The sequence below is a fragment of the Rhea pennata genome, chromosome 2 (assembly GCF_028389875.1).
Source record: "Rhea pennata isolate bPtePen1 chromosome 2, bPtePen1.pri, whole genome shotgun sequence".
In the NCBI taxonomy this organism is placed as follows: Eukaryota; Metazoa; Chordata; class Aves; order Rheiformes; family Rheidae; genus Rhea; species Rhea pennata.
Genome location: NC_084664.1, coordinates 49,468,901 through 49,495,468, shown reverse-complemented (window position 1 = coordinate 49,495,468; position 26,568 = coordinate 49,468,901). Strand labels below are relative to the sequence as shown.

The 26,568-nt window shown below is 40.3% G+C and overlaps 2 protein-coding genes across 2 annotated transcripts in view; one reads left to right on the top strand and one right to left on the bottom strand.

Moving 5' to 3' along the window:
* The window catches only part of ULK4 (unc-51 like kinase 4), a 233,585-nt gene extending 231,338 nt beyond the window's left edge, over window positions 1–2,247 (top strand). Inside the window, exon 36 of the mRNA XM_062569461.1 lies at window positions 1,093–2,247. Within this exon, the coding sequence (XP_062425445.1) occupies window positions 1,093–1,177 (85 nt within the window). The 3' untranslated portion in view covers window positions 1,178–2,247. The remainder of the gene's footprint in view (window positions 1–1,092) is intronic.
* Window positions 2,248–3,206: 959 nt separating this feature from the next.
* Window positions 3,207–26,318, bottom strand: CTNNB1 (catenin beta 1). The gene is made up of 16 exons (XM_062569462.1): window positions 26,021–26,318; window positions 12,082–12,142; window positions 11,410–11,637; window positions 10,952–11,205; window positions 10,626–10,864; window positions 10,341–10,542; window positions 9,873–10,017; window positions 9,256–9,359; window positions 8,833–9,171; window positions 8,411–8,569; window positions 7,308–7,427; window positions 7,024–7,174; window positions 6,818–6,939; window positions 5,328–5,388; window positions 4,338–4,558; window positions 3,207–3,980 (listed from the first exon to the last, which is right to left on the bottom strand). Exons 2-15 carry the CDS (start codon window positions 12,092–12,094, stop codon window positions 4,350–4,352), a joined length of 2,346 nt encoding a protein of 781 aa, XP_062425446.1. The 5' UTR covers window positions 12,095–12,142; window positions 26,021–26,318; the 3' UTR covers window positions 3,207–3,980; window positions 4,338–4,349.
* Between the last annotated feature and the right edge of the window lie 250 nt (window positions 26,319–26,568).

The following is a 26,568-nucleotide window of genomic DNA, read 5'->3' as shown; positions in this document are numbered from 1 at the left end:
CTTAGACAGCAAACTGCTTTAGGTTTTCCCTGCTGCCATGTGGCAGCCATGTATTGTCAAACTCTTCCTCTGCTATATGTTCTCAGCAAGTCAGAACAGACTGTTTTTAGAGTGATATATAACCCATTCTGCTTTCGAGCTATGGCAAATCAAATCTGAACTTAAACATGTGGCAACTTCACCATCTATTTTTCAGTGAAGAACGTTGCCAAGATGAATTTGTTTTAGATAACTACAGCTTCTAATTTGAACTGCTGCTTTATTACGGAATTTGCTTAGAGGGTATGGGCTGATCATTTGGCTTTCATGATTTGCTCTGTGCTCCTCAAAATACGGAGTGTCACTAGGTATTTGTCATTAGCAGAAGCAGAAGCGGTTGCAAACTGGTCCGTTAGTGTACTTGCATGAGTTAAAGACAACGCATGCCAGCCTATAAATACCATCTTGTTTCTGTGGACTGGCAATGTTGTGTTAGATCCCTGTTCCCATGCTTGAAAAAAAAAAAAAAAAAAAAAAAAAAGGCAAGTGGTTTTCTGGCAGAAAAGAACTAGGCAAAATGTGTGCAATAAATAGGCAAGGAAGCAAAGGGGGAGGCTCACCCTGTTCAATCTAAAACATGCAGTGCTGTGTGTGGTAGGGCATTCAATCCACCTTGCACAAGGTGGGCAAAACCCCATGTGGTGCTGCCTCCACATGCTGAGCAGCACTGCACTGCGCTGTACAGGTGAAAACCAAACCAGAGACATTCGTCTATCAATCAGGCTGAACGTGTATGTGCGGGGGAGGGGGGCAAGGGCATAATTAATAAATTATATTTTCTATTTTACAAAGGTGATTGAGGAAGGCAGCAGTTACTGTGGAAAGGATCTTACTGAAAGGATCGCCTTTTTTTACACAGTCGCTACAGGACAAAATTGCTAGCTGCATATTGCTGCTTAACAGAAAAGTGGGATTTAGTGAAGTTACTGAATGGCTAGTAAGAATTTTCTAGCATATAATAATAATGACCAATGATGTGGGATTTAAACAAAAAATTTTCCCTTGAAAAGACCTAATATGCACTACTGTTGGTTTTTTTTTTTTCATTCCCAGATCCCATGCTGATGTTGCTGTTGCTTCCTTGGCATTTGAAATTCTGAAAACAGTGGGATATGAAAAGCTCAAGCCGACTGAGTGAACCATTTTTGACCAGGCTGATGAAATGCACAAGTTGTATAGCTGCTCAGCACTTTTGGCCTGTACGAACATCTTCAAATGAGCTGGTCAGACTTAATTAATTAATTTAGCCAGCAAGCTGAGTTTTTTAGCTGTGGATGAGTGTATGCATGATTAAGAAGGAAAGGCCCCCCCCCCCCTTTTTTTTGGTCAGAGTGAATCCTTACTATTGTACCTGTTGACATTATGTATTTCAAATATTTATTTGACATTCAGAGTTTGAAAAGCGTAAATTGAGTAACAGTATAGTTATTTCACAAGATGAGCAAAATGTTTCATCATTTTAAGCTGTCAGGATATACATATATAATTTTTACATCAGGTGACTGCCATAGCTGTTCGTTGTAAAGGGTCATCTCATTCATGCCTCTGGCTAGCTCTAGATAATACTTTTAACCACAATTTACTTCATCTCACACAACCAGAATCAACCCTGTGAGCACACAAAAGCTAAGTATTTGGGTACGTATGTGTCACAGAAGCGTGCTAGCGCAAGTTTTTAACCTAATACCATGGGCTCTTTTGCAAGAATGTCTGTACCTCTGTTGCCTAGCACTGCACAGCTTCAAGCTGCTTTGGTGAAGCAGTGTTGTTCTCAGCTGACAGTCTGCCTGCCATCTATCTCCTCTTTGAGAGCAGGTGAGCTAATTCTACCTTTTCTTTGTCATTTATCCACAATAAAAGCTCTCGATAATCTAAGAGCCCTCCAGAACTAGCTACTGCCAGTATAAAGCAGTAACATCGCTTTTCTCTCTATGTATGTTCCCTAGAAGAGCTAAGAGCAGGTAAGTCTGGTGCTTCTCTCTTTCTTGGTGAAGTTTATCTTTCAAAGCAGCAACTATGTTTTGCCACACCTAAGGCTGTTACCTTATTGAGAGTTGCCACTATAAGCTTAATTTTGGAGAGACCAGTTCTGACTGATGATGAGCAAGTAAACAACCCAAAGCAAATAAAATAACTTTAGTTTGTACTTTTTTAACTGGAGTTTTTCATACTACATGAAGTATAATAAACTCTCTTTTTCATGGCTTACCAGCTGGAATTATAGCAAGTTATTAGACATGGGAAAACATTGCAGAAAGCATTGCAGGGTGGCTTTTATTCGGTAGCATTTGTTTTATAGTAACAGTCCTCTACTGCAAGCATGACCAAGAGAAATGAAGCAGGGCTGCTGAGCAAGGAGACTGGCTTCTGCTTGCAGTGGCACCAACTTGCTCCACAAACAAACAAAAGCGTGCACTGCTCAACACGTGCAGGCAGATTGCTACTGCAGGCTGCCACTTACTTACTTCTGCGGATTCATTCAGCTCTCATCACCATGGGCTACGACCCAAGCCATGATCTTCCACTGCTGAGATCCCTTGCGAGTGCTGCAAACTGCTGCACTGAGGCAGCACTGCGAAGCATTATGTGCTCTAGACAGAGGCTGGGGAGGGGAGAGCTGGTCAGTGCACAAGGAGTTACTCGCAGTTCATGAACTATTTTCCCTGCTTCCATTTATATAGAGGCTGCCTGAACATAAGGATAGTTACACACACACACACACACGCACGCGACTGAGGACACCTGAAAATAGGGTTTAAACTGTTGGACCCAGTGACAGTTCTTTAAGGACCTTCATCTGGCCCTACTGCAAGTATACTTCTGAAGTGCTAATGAACCTGAACTAACATGTTGTCCTCACTTTTTTTGAAGATATGTACCAGTCACTAAGCACAGCTGCCTTAGGTCAGGCTAAACCTGACCCAGTACTGGGGAACCAGCCTTAGCAAGGCATCATCAGTTCAAGGGGGACAAACTCCAGCATGTCATTTGGACTCTACACAGCAAATGATGAGTATTCTTTAGGAGGGATGAATATCCCTTAAGGAGGGAAATGGTTCTTGGTTTCCTCCTCTGAAGTACTGAAGTTTTTCTACAATTGCAAGACAACTTTCAGAAAACTGTAAACATGCAAATACACTTTACAATTTGAAATAACTTGACACAGAGCGAATTAAAAGTTTACTTTAATTCTGAACCATTTTATAACTGCATTTTTCTCATGAAGCATCTGTATCACAGCAGGCTACAATAACTTTGGGATAAAAGGCAACTGGTAAACTGTCCAATACAAGGTTCCAAATAAACAGTTCTTACTGGCCCCTACCCAGACATATCCCAGATAAAGTTTTTGATCAAAAACATGAAATAGATCCACCTGCTTATTTTAAGCATATTAAAAAGGAAACTAATTGGACCATTTCTATTTGTCTAGTTTTTTATACAAAAAGGCTACACAATGTTACACTTTATTCAGGGTACAATTAGAGCGATTATGAATTAGTGTTCTACATCTTTACTCAATCCTTAAAAATTAGAAACTGCTGTAGCATATTCACTATAACTTAATACTACAAGAGACTTTAAAAAAACTAACAATAATGACTGCAAAAAGAAAGGCTACTTTCAAAGCAAGCAAGGTCAGTACCATTACAGAGATTTAAAAAAAATAATAAATTTTTAACAAGCAAGGCTAGGGTTTGATAAATTCCATCTTGCAATTCACTCTTGTGCATTCTTCATTTCTTGAATCACTCCCAAAATCCATTTGTATTATTACTCCTCGACCAAAAAGGACCAGAACAAAAAGTTTACTTCAATTGTTCCCATAGGAAACTCAGCTTGGTTAGTGTGTCAGGCACTTTCTGAGATACTAGCCCACCCCTCGAGCCCTCTCAGCAACTCTACAGGCCAATCAATGCAAGTTCATTCAGATGATACAGCTGCAGAGACAAGAAAAAGAAAGGTGTCAGTGTTCTTGAGTAAACAGTTATTTTAATATATTAAGACTGCATGAAGCTAGTGCACAAGGCATTACAATTAATTACTTCCACACTTCATGGCAGAAGTCAGTTTGGAGTGTTCTGGTCACACGTTTCCAGAGCATTTATTCAGTGTACTTGCAAACTGGGACCCATTTAAGCCACTCCCTCCCTGCCAACCAAGTCCTCAGTCCATTAATCTGTTTCTCTCTCTCTCTCTCTCTCTCTCTCTCTCTCTCTCTCTCTCTCTCTCTCTCTCTCTCTCTCTCTCTTTTTTTTTTTTTTTTTTTTTTTTAATTCAAGGTTTGAGCTTCTTACCTAAAGGATGATTTACAGGTCAGTATCGAACCAGGCCAACTGATTACTGTCACCTGGAGGCAGCCCATCCATAAGGTCCTGGGCATGGCCAAGATCTGGTAGACCATCAACTGGGTAGTCAGCACCAGGGTGGTGGCCACCCATTTCATGTTCCATCATAGGGTCCATACCCAAGGCATCCTGACCGTATCCGCCAGAGTGGAAAGAACGGTAGCTAGGATCTAAGAGAGTTAAAGGTGGCAGAGGGAAAAAAAAGCATAATGTTAACAGGTGTTAGATGCATCAGAAGCTGCAAGAATAAGTGTGTGAGAAGATCTTTGTAGCCATCTACTTTTTTTCTACTTCAGCCAAGTTCAAAACAATCTGCTGCCTGCACCTAATGGCTATTCCATTGTTTGAGATAGCTTTCCAGTGTGATTCTGCAGACAAAGCACACTGCAGTCAGAAGCATGAGCAGATTTCAGCCAAGCCATTAGTCTGCATAATAAACAAGACTAAAATTCAACAATACTGCAGCAAAACCAGCCTCCAAGTCTGTAGACTTGTTTCTGAAAGGCTAGTAAAAATAGCTCCAAATCTTTAGCAATAAGCAATAGGTTTGACTTCAAGTCTACAGACATCTATGGACAAATATGTTCAAGTACCAGCATTAGTTTTAAAGAAAAAAAATGCACTTTTGGAATTGTCAAGCCCATTTATAAAGAACTTACTTAAAAGATTTCTGAAAACAATAGCTCAGTGGGAAATGCTCTCACAAGACTCAGGCAAGTGACACCAGTTTTGCATGTTCATACAGCTCCCTCATTTCAATACAGTCAATGCAATTGAAGAAACTGGTTATTTAAACTGGCAGCTCCCCATCTGCCTGTCAGTTTGCAGCATCTTGTTGAAGAGTGATTCACTCTTCGCTCATTTGTGGTTCTCCTTTAAAGTCTATGACTTGACTTCATCCAAAGTAAGTTTAGTCAAGGGGAATGGAACAGACATTACCATCTGGGCGGTATCCAAGAGGTTCTCCCTGGGCACCAATATCAAGTCCAAGATCTGCTGTCTAGAGGGGCATAAAAATTACAAACATTTTTAGTGTCAGGTCTTTGAGGCAACATTAGTAATCTAGAATTTGAGAAGTTTGAAAGCTCACACAAAATACATTTTTTGCAACTCTTCTGCAGTGAGCACTGCAGCATGGTACTTATGTGAACATGAAAATGCCTATTAACCCAAGCATCTATACCCATTATATAACAGACAGATTTAGGCACAGAAATCCACAGCTCATTGGAAGGAGGTTTCTATTTGGAAACAAGACAGACAGGGCAGGTCTAAGAACACTCCTTCTCTACTATACCTGCCCAACTTCTGCAAGTCAGCTGTTCAGAGGTTCCTGACTCAGCAATATAGCACTTAAATTTTGAATGAACCTCCCCAAGTTTGTCCAATCACAGAACTCTGTATCTGCAATCTAACTTCATGACTTTGATCTGAAAGAGATACCTCATTTTGGCTGTTTTTCAAATTACTAGGGTGGACCGACAGATTTTAGGGAAACAGAAGGGTAAGCACTGAACTAGTAGAAATCAAAGACTACTGTCCTGCAAGTCCCTCCTTACTGTATTGTATACTTACAGGGCAAGCTAATCTCCCAAAACTTAAGAATGTAGGGGAAAGAAGACATTTAGTGAAATCTTTCCTCTACCTTATGCACACAATTTGTTTTCAATCTCTGTTCACTTTAGAGCCCTTTAAGCATCAAGAAGGGCAATGCGGGACAATCAGCCTGCCAGTATTTTCAGATCCAAGAGCTTAATCCTAAGGAGAACACAAGTTGCATGCCCACCCCAAGCTACGCGGTTTGCCTGAAGAAAGCCTCACAGAGCACATTTATATTTTTGTTTCCCTCAGATCTCTCATGCCTCAGTTTTTGCATTTAGAGCTCATCAGGTTTGGACAATCTGCAAAAAACTGGCTGAAATTCCCAGAGATCATTCCAGAGTTGTCCTCAGAAATTTGAGGCAGCAGAGATCTATAACGTTCTTCTATATGGCTTTGCTGTATGAGCAAAATGTGAATTATGTGCTTTAGCAGAAGAGAATGGACTTTTCATATCTACAAGGGAAGCACAAGAACAGCTAGCTACTCAAAGGTTGCTTGCTCTTGATCTGGCTCAAACAAGTCTGTATGCTTCAGGAACTCTATTTCTGCAAAGCTTTCTTCCACTACGCAATGGATTCCCCAAACCTCTCTGTGTAAAGTTTTGTCCTTCAGCAAGAGTACACATATCAAGCCTGTATCATTTTCTGTAAGTCTAAAAAGTACAGGTTCATAGAATCTGAACATGTGGAGAATACAGAAGCTACAACAATGTGTGAAGCTGAACCTGTATTAGTGGAGGCATCTACACTCTGTTACAAGGAAGGAGGGAGGACTTAGAAGCATGGTTCTCAAACCCAGGGAATAGTTAATACAAAGATGTAACTTGCCTCATTCCAAGCCATTGGCTCAGTCCGGAACAGAGAGCTTGTCAATTCCACAGAAAGTCGCTTCTTGTAGTCTTGTGGTTTGTCCTCAGACATCCTGAACAGCACTGCAGCTGCGTATGTTGCTATTGAAATGAAGAGCAGTTTAGTAGCAGTCTATCCACCTATTTTCTATCTAAACATACAAAACCTATTTTATGTTCACTTACCAACACCCTCATTCCTAGAATGGAGCAGTTCTGTTAAAGGGGCAGTTGCCCCTTCAGCTTCAATTGCTTCAGCCGCTTCCTTGTCTTGAGCCAGTTCACAAAGTACACCTGCAGCTACTCTCTGGATATTCTCAATGGGAGAGTACAATAACTACAACCAAAACACAAGAGTTTCTTTAGCTCTTCAGCACAATTTGACTTAGCAATTCTACCAAATAAACATAAGCATCATTTTACAACTTTTTCAAATATGTACTCCTTAATTTTCTTGAGCTCTTGCTTACCTGCACAAATAGTGGAATGGTATTTAGACCCCTGATTACAATTCGATTATGAACATCACGTGCAAGAATATGCAGGGCTCCAGTGCAGCCCTCGACAATTTCTTCCATACGCACACCTTCCTAGTTAGGGAAAGAAAATATTTTTTTTTAAGTTGAGATACTGAGTGCTGTCTTCTAAAAAGACCACCAAAAAGCTGATCCACAGTTTAGTACCACCTTTTCAACTAACCAATCAAACTTGGCCCCTGCTCAAACATCCCTCCCCAACAGGGCTCGTATCATGAGAGCCTGGTCTACCCAACTAAATTCGGAGTCCAAAAAACAAGGGGAAGCATCACAGGGAAGATGTGCCCAAAGTTCTCATTTTTATATTAGTTCATCATAAACTTAAATGTCTAGCAACGCTAGACATATCCTCCTCCTCCTCAAGCTGAATACTTAAGACAGCTTGGCAGTTTAGTAAGCTTGAAACAGTGGTAACCAGTAATGAAGAGGCCCCTCTTGCTTCTGCAAGTGTTAAGGAGGCTCCTGTACTAGTAGGTACAACTTCTATTTGTTCATGCTATGGCAACTTTCCTTTTGTTAATGATGGATTTAACTGGGGAGAAAAATTGAGGTCAATCACACCCTGCTGACATAGTATCTAAACCTAGTAACAAATACAGAGCCTGTACAATTTTGAAGTATTTTTATGATTATAGATACCTTTGAATAAGAGCATTAAGCTGCAACAGCATTCCTAAACCCTTGTTTGCAATAAGGATGTGATTGTTATAGTTTCCTGGAAGAGAACTACTTCCCTTTCTAGAATAGGGCAAAACCAGTGTTACTCAGATCTACTAGATTCGCCAAGCATTTAACTCAAGAGGTTCTCATTAAAATAAGATCCAAGCTTTTTGTTTGTTTTCATTTGGTTTTGCTTCAGAAATTCCTCAAGTCTGCCAAGACAGAATTATCAGTATGCCAAAAAAAAAAAAAAAAAATTACAGCAAATGTTAGGACAACAGCTATTTAGACCAAACTACGTAGCAGATACAGACTGGCATCTGAGGAATTTTAGAGAAAAGTTTTACACATAACTTCAGTTAATGACAGCCACCTACCACAAACTGCTGCTGCGTTCCTCCCATAGAAGTGCGTCGCTGGGTATCTTGATGTGCTCTAACCAGCAACTGAACTAGTCTTGGAATAGCACCTTGTTCACGCAGTGGGGCATGGTTTGCAGGACAGAGAGCAAGATTGCGGATCAGACCAACGGTAGCCTGCAGGTCATAAGAGGGATGAAGAATAAAGGAGAATAAGAGATGCTTATTGTTAGTGGGTTTTGTTTTTTTTTTAATCAGTTAGGCCTAAACCCCTGTTAGAGGCAATCTGAAATTGCTCAACTGATGTAACTTTCGCACCACTGAAGTTACATTCCCAACACTTTGGGAAAAAAAAGGGTGGACTTCACACTTAGGGTGGAAGTCTGTTACTTTAAAAAGCCACCAGTTTGCAGCATTGAAAGCTGGTAACTGTTATTTACCTTGATCAAAGGCCAGTGTGAGGGTGGGTGCAAGAGCTTAACCACCACTGGGAGTCCATAATGAAGACGTACTGCATTTTGAGCCATCTCAGCTTCTTGATGTCTGCTGGTGAGGTGACGGAGTGCACAGATAGCAGGTTCTGTGATGTCTTCTCTGTCTCCAGCCCGAAGAACTGTGCGCACAAGAGCCTCAATGCCACCAACTTGGCACACCATCATCTTGTTCTTGTAATTGTTGCAAGTAAGGTTAGAAAGGATACCGGCAGCACAAGTTACAACGTTGATATCATCTGATCCTAAAAGCTGAACAAGAGTTCCTAGAAGGCCTTCCATTCCCTCCTGCAAAGGAAGTGGGAAGAAAATGTAGTCTCTCTCTTCCACTATTGTGGCTTTTGATCTCTATTTCTTAGAAGGACCACTTACCTGCTTGGTTGCAGCATCTGACAAATTTCTCAGAGTCCAGAGACAGTTCTGGACAAGACGTTGGCTTGGATCTGTAAGGTGGAGTCCCAAAGCTTGCATCCCACCTAGAAAATGGTACAGTTTTGACACCATTACTTAGATGCTGAACTTGTGAACAGTACAGTGAAGTATTCTTCTCCTCTTTAAAATCAAAGTGCAAGGCTCATAAGCTTCTGGTTCTACCTGGCATTACTATCCTAATATAGCTAGGCTCTAACACCATTACTATCCTAATATAGCTAGGCTCTAACACTATTTCATTAAAATAAATAAAAAAAGTCAAGATTCTTCTTGTGATACTGGAGACCTTCTAAACATATGCCTATTCTAATGGGACAAGTTTAACAATGCTCAGCTACTAAGCCACAAAGGCACTCAGCTAACAACATGGTAGACTTACTAACAGACTGCCTTCCAGATTTTTGTATACTACTAGCCTCCAGAAATTAGTTATGGATTGAAGGACCAATCCAAGTTCAGCTTTTGATGCTCGCACCTTCTGTTCTTGTGTTGAATGTACTGACCCTGAAGCACAGTATAGCTTTTTAAGTTACCACAGCTGCAAGTAAACTACTTACCAGCCTCAACAATAGCAGGTTTGTTGCTGGAGCAGACTGAGAGCACCTTCAGCACCCTACTTGTGGTCCACAATAGCTTCTCATAAGTATAGGTCCTCATTATGTTTACTAGAGCCTGGGGCCCACCACTTGCCAGAATTATCAGCTGCAAGAGAGCAAAAATGTAACACTTCTCTTATCACCTCCTGTGCACATGAGTAACTAGTAACTGTTGCTGGGTTACATCCATCATACATTATGGATCTCTTAACATTTCTGTTCACATCTTCTACTGGTCAGGTACGTAAGTTCTACAACCTTGTTATAAACAAGACTGGTGTCCCTCACCTCTTAGCAAGGTTAGGCTTGACTGGCAAAAGCCTTACACTGCTAAGGATTCAGAATATGGAGAGCTCAGTACACAGGAATTGTCAGGCCATTCACAGCAAGCTTGCTCATCACAAGGGCTTCAAGAGCTGAGGCACTTACCTTACTTTCTTGATTGCCATAGGCTAAAATCTGAAGGCAGTCTGTCGTGATGGCCAAGAATTTAACATTTGTCTTGTTAAGCAAGGCGACCATTTTCTGCAGCCCACCAGCTAGACGGACAGCCATTTTGGCTCCTTCCTGATGCAGCAGGAGATTGTGAAGAGTTGTGATGGCATAAAACAGCACGGAGTCCACTGGGGACCTACCAAAGCAAAAATCTAGTGAGTACCTACACCTACCTGGATGGACTAAAAACCACAAGTACTGTCTCATCAGTTCACCTACCCAAGCATTTTAACCAAAGCAGGAATGCCTCCTGATTTGAAGATAGCCAACAAGCCTTCACGGTGATGTGAGAGATTGTGTAGTGTACCTGCAGTACAACGGGCTGTTTCTACGTCATTCGTATTCTGCATGGTACGCACAATAGCGGATACCATTTGAGGAGACCTCATAATAGCATGACGAGATGCTTCCTTTTTGGATAACTGATGAACCATAACTGCAGCCTTGTTCACCACCACCTAAAGAAACATTTGAAGCAAACTTAGTTTTAAGGTCATTAAAGAGATCCCATTAACAGGCTACACTGAGGCAAGATTCATACATACCTGGTCCTCATCATTCAATAATTTGGTCAGTTCAGGGATTGCACGAGTTGCAAGTTCAGCATCATCTTGGTAGTTTATCAAATTAACAACAGCATGTTTTAACATCTGCGATGGCTCAGCCAGGCGTTGCACATTAGTTGGATGAGCAGCATCAAACTGTGTGGATGGGATTTGCATTCCTTCATCCAGTGTTTCAGGAAACATAGCTGCACGTACTCTCTGAGCTCTAGTCATTGCATACTGGCCATCAATATCTGAAAAACAAGATGAATCTTTACTTCCTGCTATAAACAGAAAGCTTATCTTCTATTACTAATTATTAATAATAAATATTACTGAATTATTACTAATCAGTAATAACTCAGTACTTAGGTTTATGTAACAGCAAAATCAGGGTTGCCTATATGGTAAGTTAAGCTGCATGTTTAAACAAACCCGTATAATAGAGAAGGACGTACCAGCAACCTGTTCCTGGGTAAAGGACTGAGAGAATCCCTGCTCCCATTCATAAAGGACTTGTGTTGTGTCCACATCTTCCTCTTCAGGATTTCCCTTGCCACTCAAGGAAGGAGCAGTTGTTGTGGCACCAGAATGGATACCAGAGTCCAGATACGACTGCTGCTGCCAGTGACTGACTGCTGCTTTTCTGTCTGGCTCCATTGCCATATCCAACTCCATCAAGTCAGCTGCAAGAAATCATTGTTGAACAATTAAATCCAGAATTACTCCAGCATGTATTAGTCCCTTAAGAGATGACACAGATTTTAAATGAAAATAAATCATTACAAACAACTAAATCAATCAATCCAGCAGAAGTAGCTCTGAGTGAGACAGCAGTTTTAATCTGAGACATTACCCTGAACCAATATAGACATCTACAAACCTGACAAGCAGGTTACTGTGATTGTCTTGGTTTGTACTACCTAAAGGTTCCCTTTTCACTGAGCGTATTCAAGTGACCCGAACTGTTTAAGATGACAAACTTGTGTGCAGGTTTGAGTTCTAGTGATGGGGCATTCACTACTGTAGCAGAACATATAATAACCAATTCAAAGTGATTTTTACAAAGGCAAGTAAGGACCTGTAGCCAGTTTAACACTGTTGGGTTCTAGTAAGTGTGCATTATATACCTTGGGTTGCCATGTTCCTTGCTGTGCTCCCAGAACTCTTTCCCGTTACCTTTCAGAGATCCTAAAAAAGAACAAGTTTAGAACTTAATAAAAGCTCATTAAGATTGCAAATTAGAACACCAGAATCACAAAGTAAGGCTTATCACAGCTTGCCATTTCACTAACATAGTGAGTGTAGCTGATGCCTATTAGCTCCCTTGAACGGAGGCGCAGAAAAAACAGATGTTTCACCCAGACTTTGGCTGGCAGACTGTATGTGTATGTATGTATACAAATTGCCTCTTAAAAATGCAAGAGAAAAAGAACTGAAGACTGACCACAATGGAGACAGTTTTGACTTCTCTATCTTTGGTTAAAACAGAGTCTAACATTAGACTTCAAAGGTTTAGATGCACTGCACAGATGAGAGCTAAATGCCAGACCTGCTCTTTCTCCTCTTAAGACAACAGAGCAGTTCAGTGGCCTTCTAAGATCAGGAAAACTGCTTGATACAAGCCCCCAGTGAGGATTTCTGTGAAATCTGAAATGACAATTTAAGGCAAATTATTTCAGCGGTACAAAGACTATCAAAAGCTTTACAATTGAACCTTCTTTACTCCTTTCCATACCACAAGATGCATTTATTACTACACAAAATATTCTTCAAGTTATTAAAATATAAGCTGAACCAGCCTTGGAAACAAATATTCTCCTTTAGTTGCACACATTAAGTCATCACACTTGCTTTTTTTTTTTTTTTTTTTTTTTTTTTTTTTTGCAAAAAGCCAAGATATAAGTGTGGGGAGCTGAAATATTATCAACTGCCATGTCAAACTCCTCAGTATATCTCAGTATATGCTTTCATGTGGTATCACCATGCAATACAGGAGTATTTATTATGATAAATCTATACCTGTTTCCTCACTAACCTGGAAATAGAAACTCAAGGCAGCAGCTTCACAGTAGTTCAGTCACAGCTGATGGATTTCAATTTATTTCATTTGTTCCCCATCCTCCCGCAGTCCAACACTGTTTTCAAAACGAATAAAGTGCTGGTGACAGCCTATTCTAGGCGCTATCCAAGCAGAAATATTTGTAGTGGTAACTAATGCAGTGAGCAAAACCATCTCTTCTAGCAATCAGCTTTCAACATGTAGTTAGGTGTTACAGCTATGCTGATCAAAACATTCCTGGATAATGAAGTAAAGGCAAGCCACTAATCTCTTTAAAGGACAGGTTTGAAATACTGTGTCTGTGAGACTGTGAGAACAAAGTCCATTTGATATTGTACTTATGTAAAGACAACTTCACAGTTTAAGTTTTTCCTTCAGAAGTAGCTATAGAAAACCATCATGAAACAGAAGTCAGATCGGCAGTTTTAGGAGTCTTACAGGAGAGATGAGGCAACTCTGGGGCAAGCTTACATTTCACTGTCTCTGAGTCAGCTGCAGAATACCCCAGCAGCTTCTGATCAATCTCGTTACTTGGCTGCACAAATGCCAGCACTGTTCAACTGTGCGCTTTTACTGCTTTTGGTAGCAACTCTTTCCTCGTTCTTTTAAAATGGACAGTAGATTTGCATCTGTAGCAGATAAGCAGCACTGAACATGACAAGACACACAGTAAGCTATGCAGCTGGAAATGCTTGCTACCTAAACTGGTCCTATCCATCAGCCTGGAGACTAACCAGTTCAGAGTCCATTTCTCATGTTCTGCAGAGGATGTATAGCACAAATTAAGAGCACTGACAATACCACAGTGTTTTTCCAGGCCTCTGACCACTGCAAAATATTCTTCCAGCATGTTGTTAAGAGTCTAGCATGAACAACGGTAAGGGGAAGAAGAGAGTAAGTCATGCTGTCAGGTTCACAATTAATGCATAAACTCTCCTGATGGGCTAAGCTGGAGGAAGTACTTCTACATAATCTAAAGAGCTCCTTGCAGGCCTTATGCATTACTCTGTAAGTCCCACTAACACCTTCCAAAGAGCAAAACGTAGAAGAGCATTAAAGGTTAAAATGTGTACCTCTGTTTCCCCTAGTCCCCACTGCAAGTCAGATGCCCAGGAACATATTCCTTAACCAATAATCTTTTCAATTAAATGCAATTTTTCCAATATCAAACTATGGCAAGATCTCACTATACTCAGTTAGCAATATACTTAGCAAAAAAGCTGCTCTATTTTTTACTGTAACCTTTCTTGCCTTCTCCTAGTAGGGCACTACTAATAGAAATCCCTTATCAAAGTTATTTGAGAAGTTAACATACTGATAGCTGTACCAGTCAAGAATGCTGATTATGTTTTGAGATATTTACTACTACTACTCCTACTACCACCACCTTAGATTCAAATATGTAATAGGGGATTGGGGAACAACATACATCACTTCCTTCCACTGTCAAGTTCTGCATAATTGAAGGCAGTTGGCTTAGAGCAACTGTATTCTGAAATGGTGGTTTCACTTTCAGCTGCCTAAAGGACTTAGAATGAGTAGCCAATTGTACAATCCAAGAGACCGGACTAGCTACTGCACTGCAACAACATGTTAGCAATTAAGGATCCTGAAGTATTCAGTCTGTGTTCAAAACTGTATTATCACAACCATAAATACTTAGTCTGACATGGAAATGCTGACCTTAAATCAGCCTATCAGCTGCACCTCAAAGTTTCTACCTTTCAGTCTGCATTTCAAAGAACAGTAACAAAACAAAAGAAAGAAACAAAAAAGAAACCCCACCACAGCAATTCCACCTAGCATTTTTGATCTAAATGGGAAATTGGTTTTAAACTTCATAGTTCAAAATAACTACAGATTAAAGATATCCAGGGAAAGGGGGTATGTTATGTTTGTTTTTAGGGTTTCCATAACTGAACACCTGCCCATATTTTCCTTCCAGTTGTCTTCTAATCTTACAGAGGGGTAAACTGAGCCCAGTTACTACTCTGATAAAGGGAGTAACAACCCCAAAGCAGGCATAGATGTTTGTGCTATTACTTCCCTGACAGAAACCAAATCAATACATGCTCTTATAAGAAAGGCAGAGGAAGGAACAGACACAAAACACCACACCTACCTTACTAAGATAATTAAACAAAGCACGAAGCACATACCAGCTCCATTAGCTCCCAAACTGGTATTTATTAGGGGACACACAACTAGCGATGTTACATTACCAATACATAGATCTTAACCATCAACAAGAGACAAAAGGATTCAGTATACTTTAGAAACTTAAGTAAAACAGCAAGCTTCTTTAAGCCTCACCATGTTTAAGACTATCTGGTGCTCAGAATTCAAGCCTGAGTTTTGATAAATGTGATGCCATATAGAAGACCATCTGGATGTACTGCCAGGAGTTATTGGATCGTCACCCTCTTAAAAATCTCCTCCATGACAATATCCACTTGTTAAGCCAGCATAATCTGCTTTGTTTTTTACTGGAGGAATCTTCTGTTAATATCAATATAAATCACTTACATGAAAGGCAATACAGACATTGCCCTGAACTGGACTGTGTACCATCAGTCCTGTTCTTTTATTTGAAATCGTTAAGAAATTCTGAAAAATGGTTTTGCAAGCTTAACAGGCTTATGAGCTACTCAAACGTTACTACCAAAGAGCGATTCAAATTCTCTGGTTCTCAAAAGAAAGAGAGCAATCTTTTAACTTTGAGTAAAACTTACACATTAACTTCTAATTTTGGAGAAATTAGGCACATGTCAAGTAGGTCATCAAACCTATAGCATTTCTCAAATGTGAACAACAGTTCTGAACAGTTTCAGTAAAACCTAAATAATTTTGTTTCTAAAGCTCTAAGATTCCATTTAGGGCACAGCGAGTTATTTACATCTGCTTTCTTACAGATTGCGAGAACCAGGAAAATAGCCTGTTTAGGTGTGAATTCCAACCTGGCATTTACCTGCCTGCCACATCAAGACAATACAGAACATTGCACCTCCGCTGCCTTTTTGTGTGTGTGTGTGTGTGTGTGTGCAAGATAAACCCATCTGCATTACCAGTTAAGCCAAGATGTTAGCCTATGAGACAGCCTATATTTATAACTTATATTAGCCTGTTTTCTTTGAAGGTTACTGTCTAAAACACCCTTAACAAAAAATGACCATTAAGATTCATTCAGATTTCCTCCACTTTGTAAGGTGAGTCAAATGCCGAAGTTTGAAATTCTTCCAAAAACCTTTTGCTTGAAAGCAGTATTTTGGTAAGCCTAGTATCAGATAGGAAGATTGAAACGTCCCAATCACTGTAATCATTTAAAGGGAACATGCCCTTTGACTATGTTTACATAAAAAGCTGTATTGACAGGAGCTCAAGACATAGTCACTTGGACTCTGGCTGCATCTTATCTAGGACAGACCAAGAAACTACATCCTTAACCATCTGTAGTGAATGACACTAACATTTCCTTACTTAGGACACGCAGATTTTAATCTTGTCATGAAGTTACCACAGTTAAAAACATGGATGATACACATAAAAGCAGAGAAGAAAAGAACATGTAGCAGCGACTAGTTTCCTCTAATCCAGCAATCATAAGTTGTTGCAACTGCTAGCAAGGTGTTACTTGAAACATTCCTGGAACCACTCTATGCATCAGCCTTTTACTCTAGGTTAAAGGTAACAATTCTTTCCTCCCTTCCTTCCAGTTTTCTGATCTAAGGAACATGCCCACCACTGTTTCCAGCAATTTTAATTTCTCTTCAACTACGAGCAGAAAATCGGCAAGCAACTGGTCTTATTCTATATTAGTCTTTGCAAAGTGAAGAGTTAGCATCAAAGTATTCCAGTATCATCAGTCTCATAGCTAATAACATGGAGCAAAAACTTCTTTATTAACCTTACTTTTAAAGGGGGAAATGAGGGAAATAATTCAATTAGGGTTTTTTTATTATTATTAAAATTTATCATCTTATGCTGGAAGTGGCTGTTCTATTTTCTAGAAAGGGAACCATACCAAGGACTGGGAAGAAAGCAATCCTCAAAGAAAGACAGTACTGATAACTATTGGCTATATCATGGAAGCTTTCATGATAGGTAAGGTCAATCACCAATCACTGAAAGAAAGCTTATCTCCTTAAGCAATCTTTGGTCTTACCTACTCTGTAAGTCTAAGCATCTTCAAAACAGGCACACCCATCTATTTCTACTACTTTTACTCTACACAAAGATCATCCAACCACAATGGCCATTTAATATTCATTAGGAATAGCACTAAACTGATGAACAAGAAGCCTAAGAAAGGTTTTGAGGTAGGAATCAGTAACTTTTCTTCCTTCAAAAAATGAACTCTGTTATCCCTTCTCCCCCCCCCCCCAAAGGGAAAGAAAAGAAGTTACAGGTGACCTGTGAAAACTGAATTATAGATGGCTCATCACTAGATGAAGGAAAGGACTGTACTTGTGGAAAGTGATGATCAGGGTTATTTGCATTCAGCTCCCAACTTTATCTCTCTAGGTAAGGAAGGAAAATATACATGGAACTTAAAAGATCATCCTTTACCCTGCAGGCCTCAATTTAGGAAGTCATTTTCTTTAGTAGCTTCACAGGCTAAGGAAGTGCAAGAAGTTTTACCAACACAAATTTATTCTCAAATAAGAGCTGTATAAACTGCAATTATTTCTTATTCTAAGGGGAAAGATCCCTTCTCTCACACCCTCCCAAAATATTCAAAAACAAGTCTGCTAGCTTTCCATCTGTTAAAATTCTTCAACCACAGAGCTTGATGTAGAAGCCAGAAAAAGTTAGGAGGTGCTTTATGTACTAGGTGCTTTTTTAAGACCAGTAAGAGGTCTTGAACGTACAGGTTCAGCTTTTTGTGTATTTTAAGGGATTTTAGAAGCTTGGTGTGAGAATGACAATTTTTGTTTACAATTGTTCCACAGAATGAATAGAAGATGCTTTATTTCAACACAGGAACAGGTAACATGAAGTTTCACATTTAAAACTGGCATATTAAAAACATTTCAATTTCCTTGTACAAAAGCAACAGTCAAATACAACACCTTTCCTTAAATATATTCTACACCCAAAAAAGACAGATTGAACAGTATTCCCATATTTTGTTTAAAGTAGTGGCATTTGTGGTCTTCAATCACTCTGGCAACTCTAAAAGGAACTGTCTTCTCATTTGCTTCATCTTTCTGAATCTTCCTTCTAAGTTCAGAAGAACAAGGTGCATAATGTAAGTTTAGACAGACTCTCCTCAACTCAAAATTGCATGCAGCAAGAGGAATGAGTCTTTTGCACAACTAGTTTGAAGTCAGAATGGTTATAACCAATGTACAAGTGCTTTAGACATTTTAGCCTAACTAAAATATATATGTATTTCCACACTCCTCACACAAGTAGTTTAAGGGCCCGAGTAAACACAAGTACTATGGACCTCCATGGATGACTAATTTTCAAATAATGGCTATGGACTGTACGTTATTTAAACACAGATATATAGCACTTGAATACTTGTGAGACAGTAACTTCAGAGACATTGTAGTTAGAGTTTACCTGATTATCTACACCAGGACTTCAGATTTAAAGTTCACATTTGTAACAGGTTTCCTTCAGCTTTCAGTAGGCTGATTATTAACATAAAAGATATCTTGTCACATGACATCTCCAGATTAAATTGCTTCCATTACATAGGTAATGTAGGTAATATCAAAAGAGAAGCTAAATCACATAGCTAAAAAAAAAATAGTAGTTTTGCAGCTCAGAACATCTCTACCTTCTTTCTGGTTACATAGTAGAAAATCATCTTTAGCCTTTACTACCAACTCAGAAGTGCTATCACATCAGATACAGTATCATTACTGCATTCAAGGGTTGTGCAGCCTCAACTATGTAGCAGCCTCAACTATTTCAACAGTATTACAGAAAATTAAGAGCTACTAATAGTGACAAGAAACTTAACCTCACTGGCACAGGGTACCCACTCCAAAATCCTAGATTGCAACTGAACAGATTCATTCTTAATCTTCATTTCATGGACAGAGCAGTTTTGTCACTTTCTCAAAAGACATTTGCTTAACATCCTTCCCTCCAACCAGTAAGGAAAAATGCAGTATTCCATTTACATGTGATAGTACAAGCATCAACACATTTTTCAAGCTAGAATACGTCCATATAATACATTCTCATGCCTACAGAAGGGTAAAATATGTTCTGTTTTAGATTTAGCTAACAAGATCATAATGAATTTGACTTCTGAACCAAAAAAATACAAGAAGACAGTAACTGTCTTAAGGGAGCTGTCTGTAAAGATCTTGAGGTATTATTATTGAAAGATCTTAAAGATCTATTACTATCAATCATTACAAAATTAAGAAACCTGAACAGTATCTTTGTTGACCTTTCCTCAAAGGTTAACAGACTGCAGCTTCCAAGCTTTAAATATCATTAATGCAGAACAGAATTCCTGTTCACATGCTCATTACCTAAAGCAAATAGCATGCAAATGTTTCTATTGTTGTTAGACTCCTCAAAGGAAAAAAAATAAATAAAAACAGTAACAGCTGCTTAATAGAACTGAAGTACAGGCATCTGGTAGTCTTTACACTTAAACTGGGTTAGCCACATTGTAAGAGGATTTATTCTTCCCTAAAAACCTAATGAAGGAAATACTCACAGTTTACAAAGAAAACCCCTATGGCTCATCTGTGAATCCATATAACATCAAGCACACATGGCAGAGGGGAGGGGACCTCAAGAACTTCACAGCACAGTTGTGAGGGTCTGTTCCAACAGTCTTTCACACAGATCAAAGCACTGAAGTGATCCAATACATAGGACACTTGGCTGCTTTACCTTTCCCCTCTACAGCAGGGTAGTAAAGGATTGTACTCCTCAGTCAGTATGTCAAATTATTAACTGTGACAACATATTAAGTTCCAAGTGCAGTTGAGACCAGAACATAAGTGTAATACATGCACTAAGATCCACTCTAGCCTTCCCCCCCACACACACACCTCATTCTAACTAAAAATATTACCCCAAACAAAGGTAGTTTTATTCTGCCACTAACTAATTCAGGTATCAGAAATAGCAGAAATAGACTTCAGGAGCCCTCACTGCCAGACGGAAAGTCTTTCAGCCACAGGCTTTGAATGCCACTAAAACGCAGCACTGTGAACCACTAATACAGCCTTCAGGCACTAACAGCCTGTTCAGTTAGCCAGGGTCCTCACAGGTACTGAGGCTTAAGTACCCTTTCAAGAACAACTCATTTAAAGTTTCAATAAAGCAACAGCTAGCATTGGTCTGTCAGCCATAGCCAGCCATGGCCAGCCAACAGATACTTGATATAACCAATTCAGATTCTGATTTCATCTGGATAAGAATCCTGACCAACCAGGGAAAAAAAGAAAAAAAGAACAACTACACACACACACCAGAAGATTGTCACAGCTCATCTGGGTATTAATCTGCAAGGTCACTCTAAGAGATGAACTTAGAAGCTTTACAGGCTGCTAGGAAGCCCCCCAAAATGAAGTTGTTTTATATAAAATATATAGACAGAGAGGAAAAAAACTCTAATATTTTTAATGCAGAGTATCTTGTTCTTTAAAGACAGACATAATAGAGAAGCTTTAATGAAAGTTATATATTGTAAGGACATCTACAGAAGTTATCTACACTTAGCCTTAAACTATCTTAATAGGCATCTGCTATAAGTGGCACCCTACAGAATTTTGTAGGATGTTGAGCAGAACCTCAGGCTGAGAAATCACATTGCTAGGAATACTATGGGATGTAAAGACTGCACTTTTACACAGTCCCATAAGTATGTTTTTAAATAGCAAAGTTTGTTGCAGCATGTGAAAATTCGTGGCTCTGGATATTATCAGTTCATGGATGTTGCATCTTTTGGATCCAAACCACAATTATTTTGCCCTTTACCTATAGACACAATTAAGAGTTGCAAAAGGTCTGTCAACATAATCTTTTATATTCAGAATCATGAGAAAGTACATTAGCAGCTCCTGAAAAGATCTGGAAACTTGATAGCCAAAGTGATTTTCCCCCTGAAATAGCTATGCTTGATATGCTAAGTATTTCTGTTTATATTCTACAGAATCTCTAGCTGTTTCCAAGAGCTATAAGCACTAGCCATGCTCAAGCACCACAAAGTTTAGAGAAGCTATCAATTCATGTTTGGGAATGATAGTTTAATTAAGCTTTTCACTGGCAAGTACATTGCAATGCTAGCAAAATCTGTAACTTAAATATAGTAGGCAAAATTGGCTACAAGTATCCGTGCATCCTCCTCCTCTGTCCAAAAGGGGAACCTATGATAGTCCAAACATTAAAGATTAGATGGTAGAAATTGCTTCAGCTACTTACCAGATGTATACATCCAGCTTTAACTCAGAGGTAATATTCTCCTCCACATAATGCACACATCAATCCTTTAACAGCACAGTTTGCACCTCAGCATTAAAGGACTGGTATGATAATTTTAAGTTTCCAAACTTGTATTAAGTTTGTATGCTACATTATCATACCAATTACTATCTTCACTGTTCAAACCAACTAAGCTACCTCTAAAGCAGCATCATGAATTCACACAACTAACCTCAGAACAGTTTAGTCCGTCTGTTTAGAAATGGCCAAAAGACTTAAAATTCAAAGTAAACCCAACAGCAAGCATTTCTGATTAAGGCTTTCATGCAGCATTCATTATGTTCGAGTGTTTCTATGGCTAAGAAAAGCATCAAGAGCTGTTTTATTACCAGGCTAGAGAGTTACCACCTCTTATCTGCATTTTACATACTCCTGCCCTTCTCAGTTACACATTTAGTTTGCACTAGAACTCACCTAATCAAGTTTCTTCTTAGGTTGCAACCATGCTAGCCAACTCCTAATATGGATGTTAAACATTAAATCTCTGGCTTAAGAAACCAGAGTGATTAGTCATAATTGCACTGACACTAATGAAATATTTACAAATCTGAAAGTGTGTAGTGGCTGCCTTAGCCTGTCTGTCAGAATAACTATTTACTTACAGTAAGACACACCAACACCCCAAGAAGTACTGTTTAAGCAACAAACATGCTAATGAGGTCTGACACTGTAACTAAGATGTTCATTCAACTCACTTTTAATTAAGGCAAATCAACAATGCAATAAGTATATCAGCACCTTCAGGATGTTAAGACTTCTGGCCACTGGAGGGCACCTGAACTGTTGCCAGGACAATACAGAACCATTTTCTAGACTTGCTGCAGAGTTAGACTTCTCCAATTTATACAAATCTATTTAGCACAGTAAGTTGGTCTAAAAATGCTAGTCCTTGTGCAAATTTGCTTAAAGTGGGCATTATGTTTGTTAATTCCACTAAGACCGAGCTAGTTCATATGCTTTTTTAAAGTGGCAACCTAGAATGTTAGATTAACTCTTCCAGTATTTAAAGGAAAAAATTATTTCTTAAATCAAGGCTCCAAAGCTGTTCCACTGTTCCTAAATAGAGTACTTCACTGACTTCTGTAATACTAGTCTAGCTAATGTATATTGCTTCAGTTTCCTAAAAAAAACCCTACAATACTGTTTAGAAGAAAGATCTCTGGTAAGCAAGACTTGATTGATACTTCCCCACTCACACTTCAAGATGATGAAAGCATCAGATATTGCTTTTATGTCAAAACATATTTAACAGATTCAAGAGGCTAACCTTAGCTACAGATGTTTCATCTGCTCATATTATCAATTTAGTGTTTAATACAGACAGAAATTAGGGGAAAGAAATCCTTAGGTTCTCTGCCTTTCACTTGAGGCTATCAGTACAAAAATGTATTCAGGTACTTTCTTGCAGAAGAGGCAACAGAGGTCATACAATATTAGCATATTTAGACATTACACTTTTGAACCAAAGTCTGATCACTAACTACAAAAAGTAAGCCTTGGAGTAAAGTATCTGAAATAGATATTACAAGTTAACTACTGTCAAGTTACCTTATGTTGAGGAGTCTAAACAATTCAGATAATCAGACACACTGCTTTGTACCACAGTACCTTCAGAACAAGTCTTCCAACACTTCACTAGAAAGTCAGCCAGTAACACTGTCCTGCCCATCTTTCACCAGGATAGTTACTTTGCCTAAAAGAGACTGAAAGTCACATGCAAAAGTTCCTGCCAAGGAGCTTTAAGAATTTTGTGTTAATACAGTACAGTCTCTAAAGTTACAGTTAATACAGTTTGTCACACAGCAAGTTAAGAGGCTCAGAACTTGCAATGCATGTTGTGAGCGCTGAACGAGTCCTGATTGTCTGCATAGTTTCTCAAAGTTTTATCAGGCCAAATGAAGTATGATCATCAAGATAAGCAAGGTCAGTCTAGATTTTCCTGCCAGCGCATTCAATCTACCAAAGTCACAGAACAAGTTTTACTGTAACCAACTGCACAGTCACCACAACCCACGTGTTACCAGCTTTAACTTTGAATTAACATGAGTGATTTTGATTACTGCTGTATTTGCACAATTGTCTAGATATCAGACAATATTTTGCAAAAACATTTTTATCTATGAATTTTAGACAGCACACAGACTTAAGCTGACAATGCTGAAGCTTGCAATAGCTGCCTCTTCTGTCTCACTCTTGCTGCTTCCCTCTTCATACCTCAGAATATCCCCAGGTTAGTTTAGAACACCACCAGTTTAACTAACTTTTTCCTCTTTTTCACCAGTATTTACTTTCTGAAGTATTCTGAAGAGTCTGATATGAGCTTTTGGTAATGCTAAGTCATGAAAGACCAATATCTATTTACAAAAAAAACCTTATGTCTGAAGGGCAACTAAGTTTCAGGCCCAAGATTTGATAAACCATTTACCAAAACATCATGTAGCCATAATACAATGCCAGTGTACACAGGAAACTATACATTAACCAAGCAAGACAGCCTGTTTATTACTTAGGCAAGGGGAAAAAAAAAAAAAAAAAAAAAAAGCTTATTTACTGAGGATGTAACAACACTGGATTTGAAGATTTGAAGAACTAGCTGACTTTTAGATTAAGCCTTCACTTGAGTTAAACCTTTGCTTTTAGAATCTATTTTACACTGTCCTTTCATTTGGCTTAAAAAAAAAAAAAAATCTCCCTGGTACTCTGAAAAGCAGCCACACAGACCAACAGGAACATTCCCAAGCATATTGGTTTACACTTAAATTCTAGTTACCTGAACTAACAGCCAAGCAAATAGGATATTTCTTTAGAACAATCAGAGTAACTGTACATTTAATGTTATTCCACATACAATAGCTGAATTTAGAGAGACTCAAAGCCTTGCCTGAACATCTAAGTAGTTTTATTTTCAACAGCACTAGCCATCACACAACTGACAGTCAGATGATATCTACAGCTGTCAGCACCTTTTAATTAAAAAAGTGAAAGCAAATTATTAACATTCAGTTCCTGGAGTTGTCAGTTACTTGAAATTCACATTATAACCTAGCTCACTGAACACTAGTGAGTTTTATCTTTTGTGCTGTTTTAAAGCTTTACAGTAGCAGCTTTGTCAGGAGCAAAATCACAACTGATAAAGCAACTTCAGTGTCTGAACTTAGAATCAAGAACACCCTTTTACTCTTTCAGGTAATTTTCTAGTCTATGCCTTTCCTATATTCTCAGCACAAAGATCCTGTTTTCCTAAAACCCCTCCTTGATTTCCTTCCATCGACCTCAGCATACCAGCCCAGCCTCTTTCCATTCACCACTTGCATACTTTGGGGGATGGGAGGACCACAGATGTCTGGAATATACAGAGTGTCAGAACAATGGCTGTTCCATGAGAAAGAAATCAAGAAGTAGCTGATTGCAAAGATTAACATTGCTATCCATAGTCACAAACTGGTGATACTGCCTTCACAGCCTGTATTTTCTTCCCCAAACTCTACTGAAAACACCTCTTCCCAGAAATAATAGATTCAGAGGGAGACTGCAGGAGGTCTTACATCAAGTTTTAGTTAGGTAAGAGTTTAAGATTTTGCTGCATTTTAAGAAATCAACCTGTCCCAGGAGAAACCCATCATGCACAAAAGACACCTCAGCTAAGGTGAGGAGGAAAAATACACTGAAGCTCCCTGCTCCAGAGTCAGAAATAAGTTTCCAGTAACAGCAAGTTGCTTCACACAGCTCAGAAATGCTTTGGTTTAGGAGGCTGGAGGGTCTCCCTTCCTTCTCCTACTCGGTCAGCTATGGGTATGCACTTCCCTCTGCAACAAGGGAGCCCCTACACCACGTTAAATCATTCTCTACAAGTCTCTGGCAATGCGGGTGTTAAAAACTTAATTTGATTGCTCCCAGCTTCAGGGAGCTTCATTTCGAAGACATCCAGAAGGAGCACTGCCTCTCCAGCCAACATGCACGCAACTACGACAGAAAACCCACAAGACAACAGATTAGTTATCTACCTCTCACTGCAGTGACGGTGGTTAGTTAATTATATTAGGTACAGATAAATCCGTCCCTCTTCGATCCACTACTGTGGTTCAGAGCTCGCTGGGAATTCAGTACCTCCCCACCCCCCCAAAAAAAAAGAAAAAAAAAGTGGAAAAAAATCGGTACGAACCTACTCCGACCTCGGCCGCAAACGCAGCGGGGAGCAGAGGCACATCGAGACCCGGACGGCAGAGTCTCGCCTCCTCCTACAGACCCGTGCAACTGCCCCCTCGCCCAGGACGAGCTTCCCAAGAGACACCTCGGGAGCCGCAGCTGCCGCCTCCTGCGAGCACGCAGCTGTCCGGACCTCCCCAAACAAGAGCCCTTCTCCTCCTTTCCTGCCTCCCCCCCACCTCCCTCCCACCCAGGCAGCGCCCCCCGCCCCGCGCCCTTCCCGCCTCAGCGCCGGGCACACCCTGGACCCCCAACGGCCGCCGCACGCGGCGCCCACCGAGGGGGGGGGGGTCGCCCCGGGCTCGCCCCAAGGTCCCGCCGCGGAAAGTGGCACTAACGTCGCAGGCGGGCGAGAGCGCAGGGTCCCCCCGGGCTCCGGCTGCTGCTGCTGCCGCCCGGGCGATCCCGGTCCGGTCCGTCTTCCCTTCTTTCTTTCTTTTTTTTTTTTTTTTTTGTTTTGTTTTTCCTCCGCCTCCCCCCCTTCTCTTCGCTCGGCTCTTTGCTGGCGGCGGCGCCCCCGCCGCTGCCTCCCGGGTCGCGACCGTGCGGGGCGGCGGCGTTAGTCCCCCTTCGCCCCGGGCGCCGCGGCTGCTGCTGCTCCCAGCGCCGAACCGAGCGAGAGGCTTAAAATGGCGGCGCTCACAAGGAGGTTCTTATAGCGAGCGCCGGGCTCGGCTGTATCCTGCCGCCGCGGCCCGGCCCAGCGCGCAGCATTCCACAGGCTCCCGACGCACAGGGCAGGGGGAGGAGAAATAGTGCCCGGCTCCCAGGGCGGAGGGAGACAGAGAGCAGCAGCGGCGAGAAGCGGCCGCGTGCGGGGGGAGGCCGCGGCGGCGGCGGCGGCGGCGCGGCGGGGGGAGGCAGGGCGGCGGCAGCGAGGTCGGAG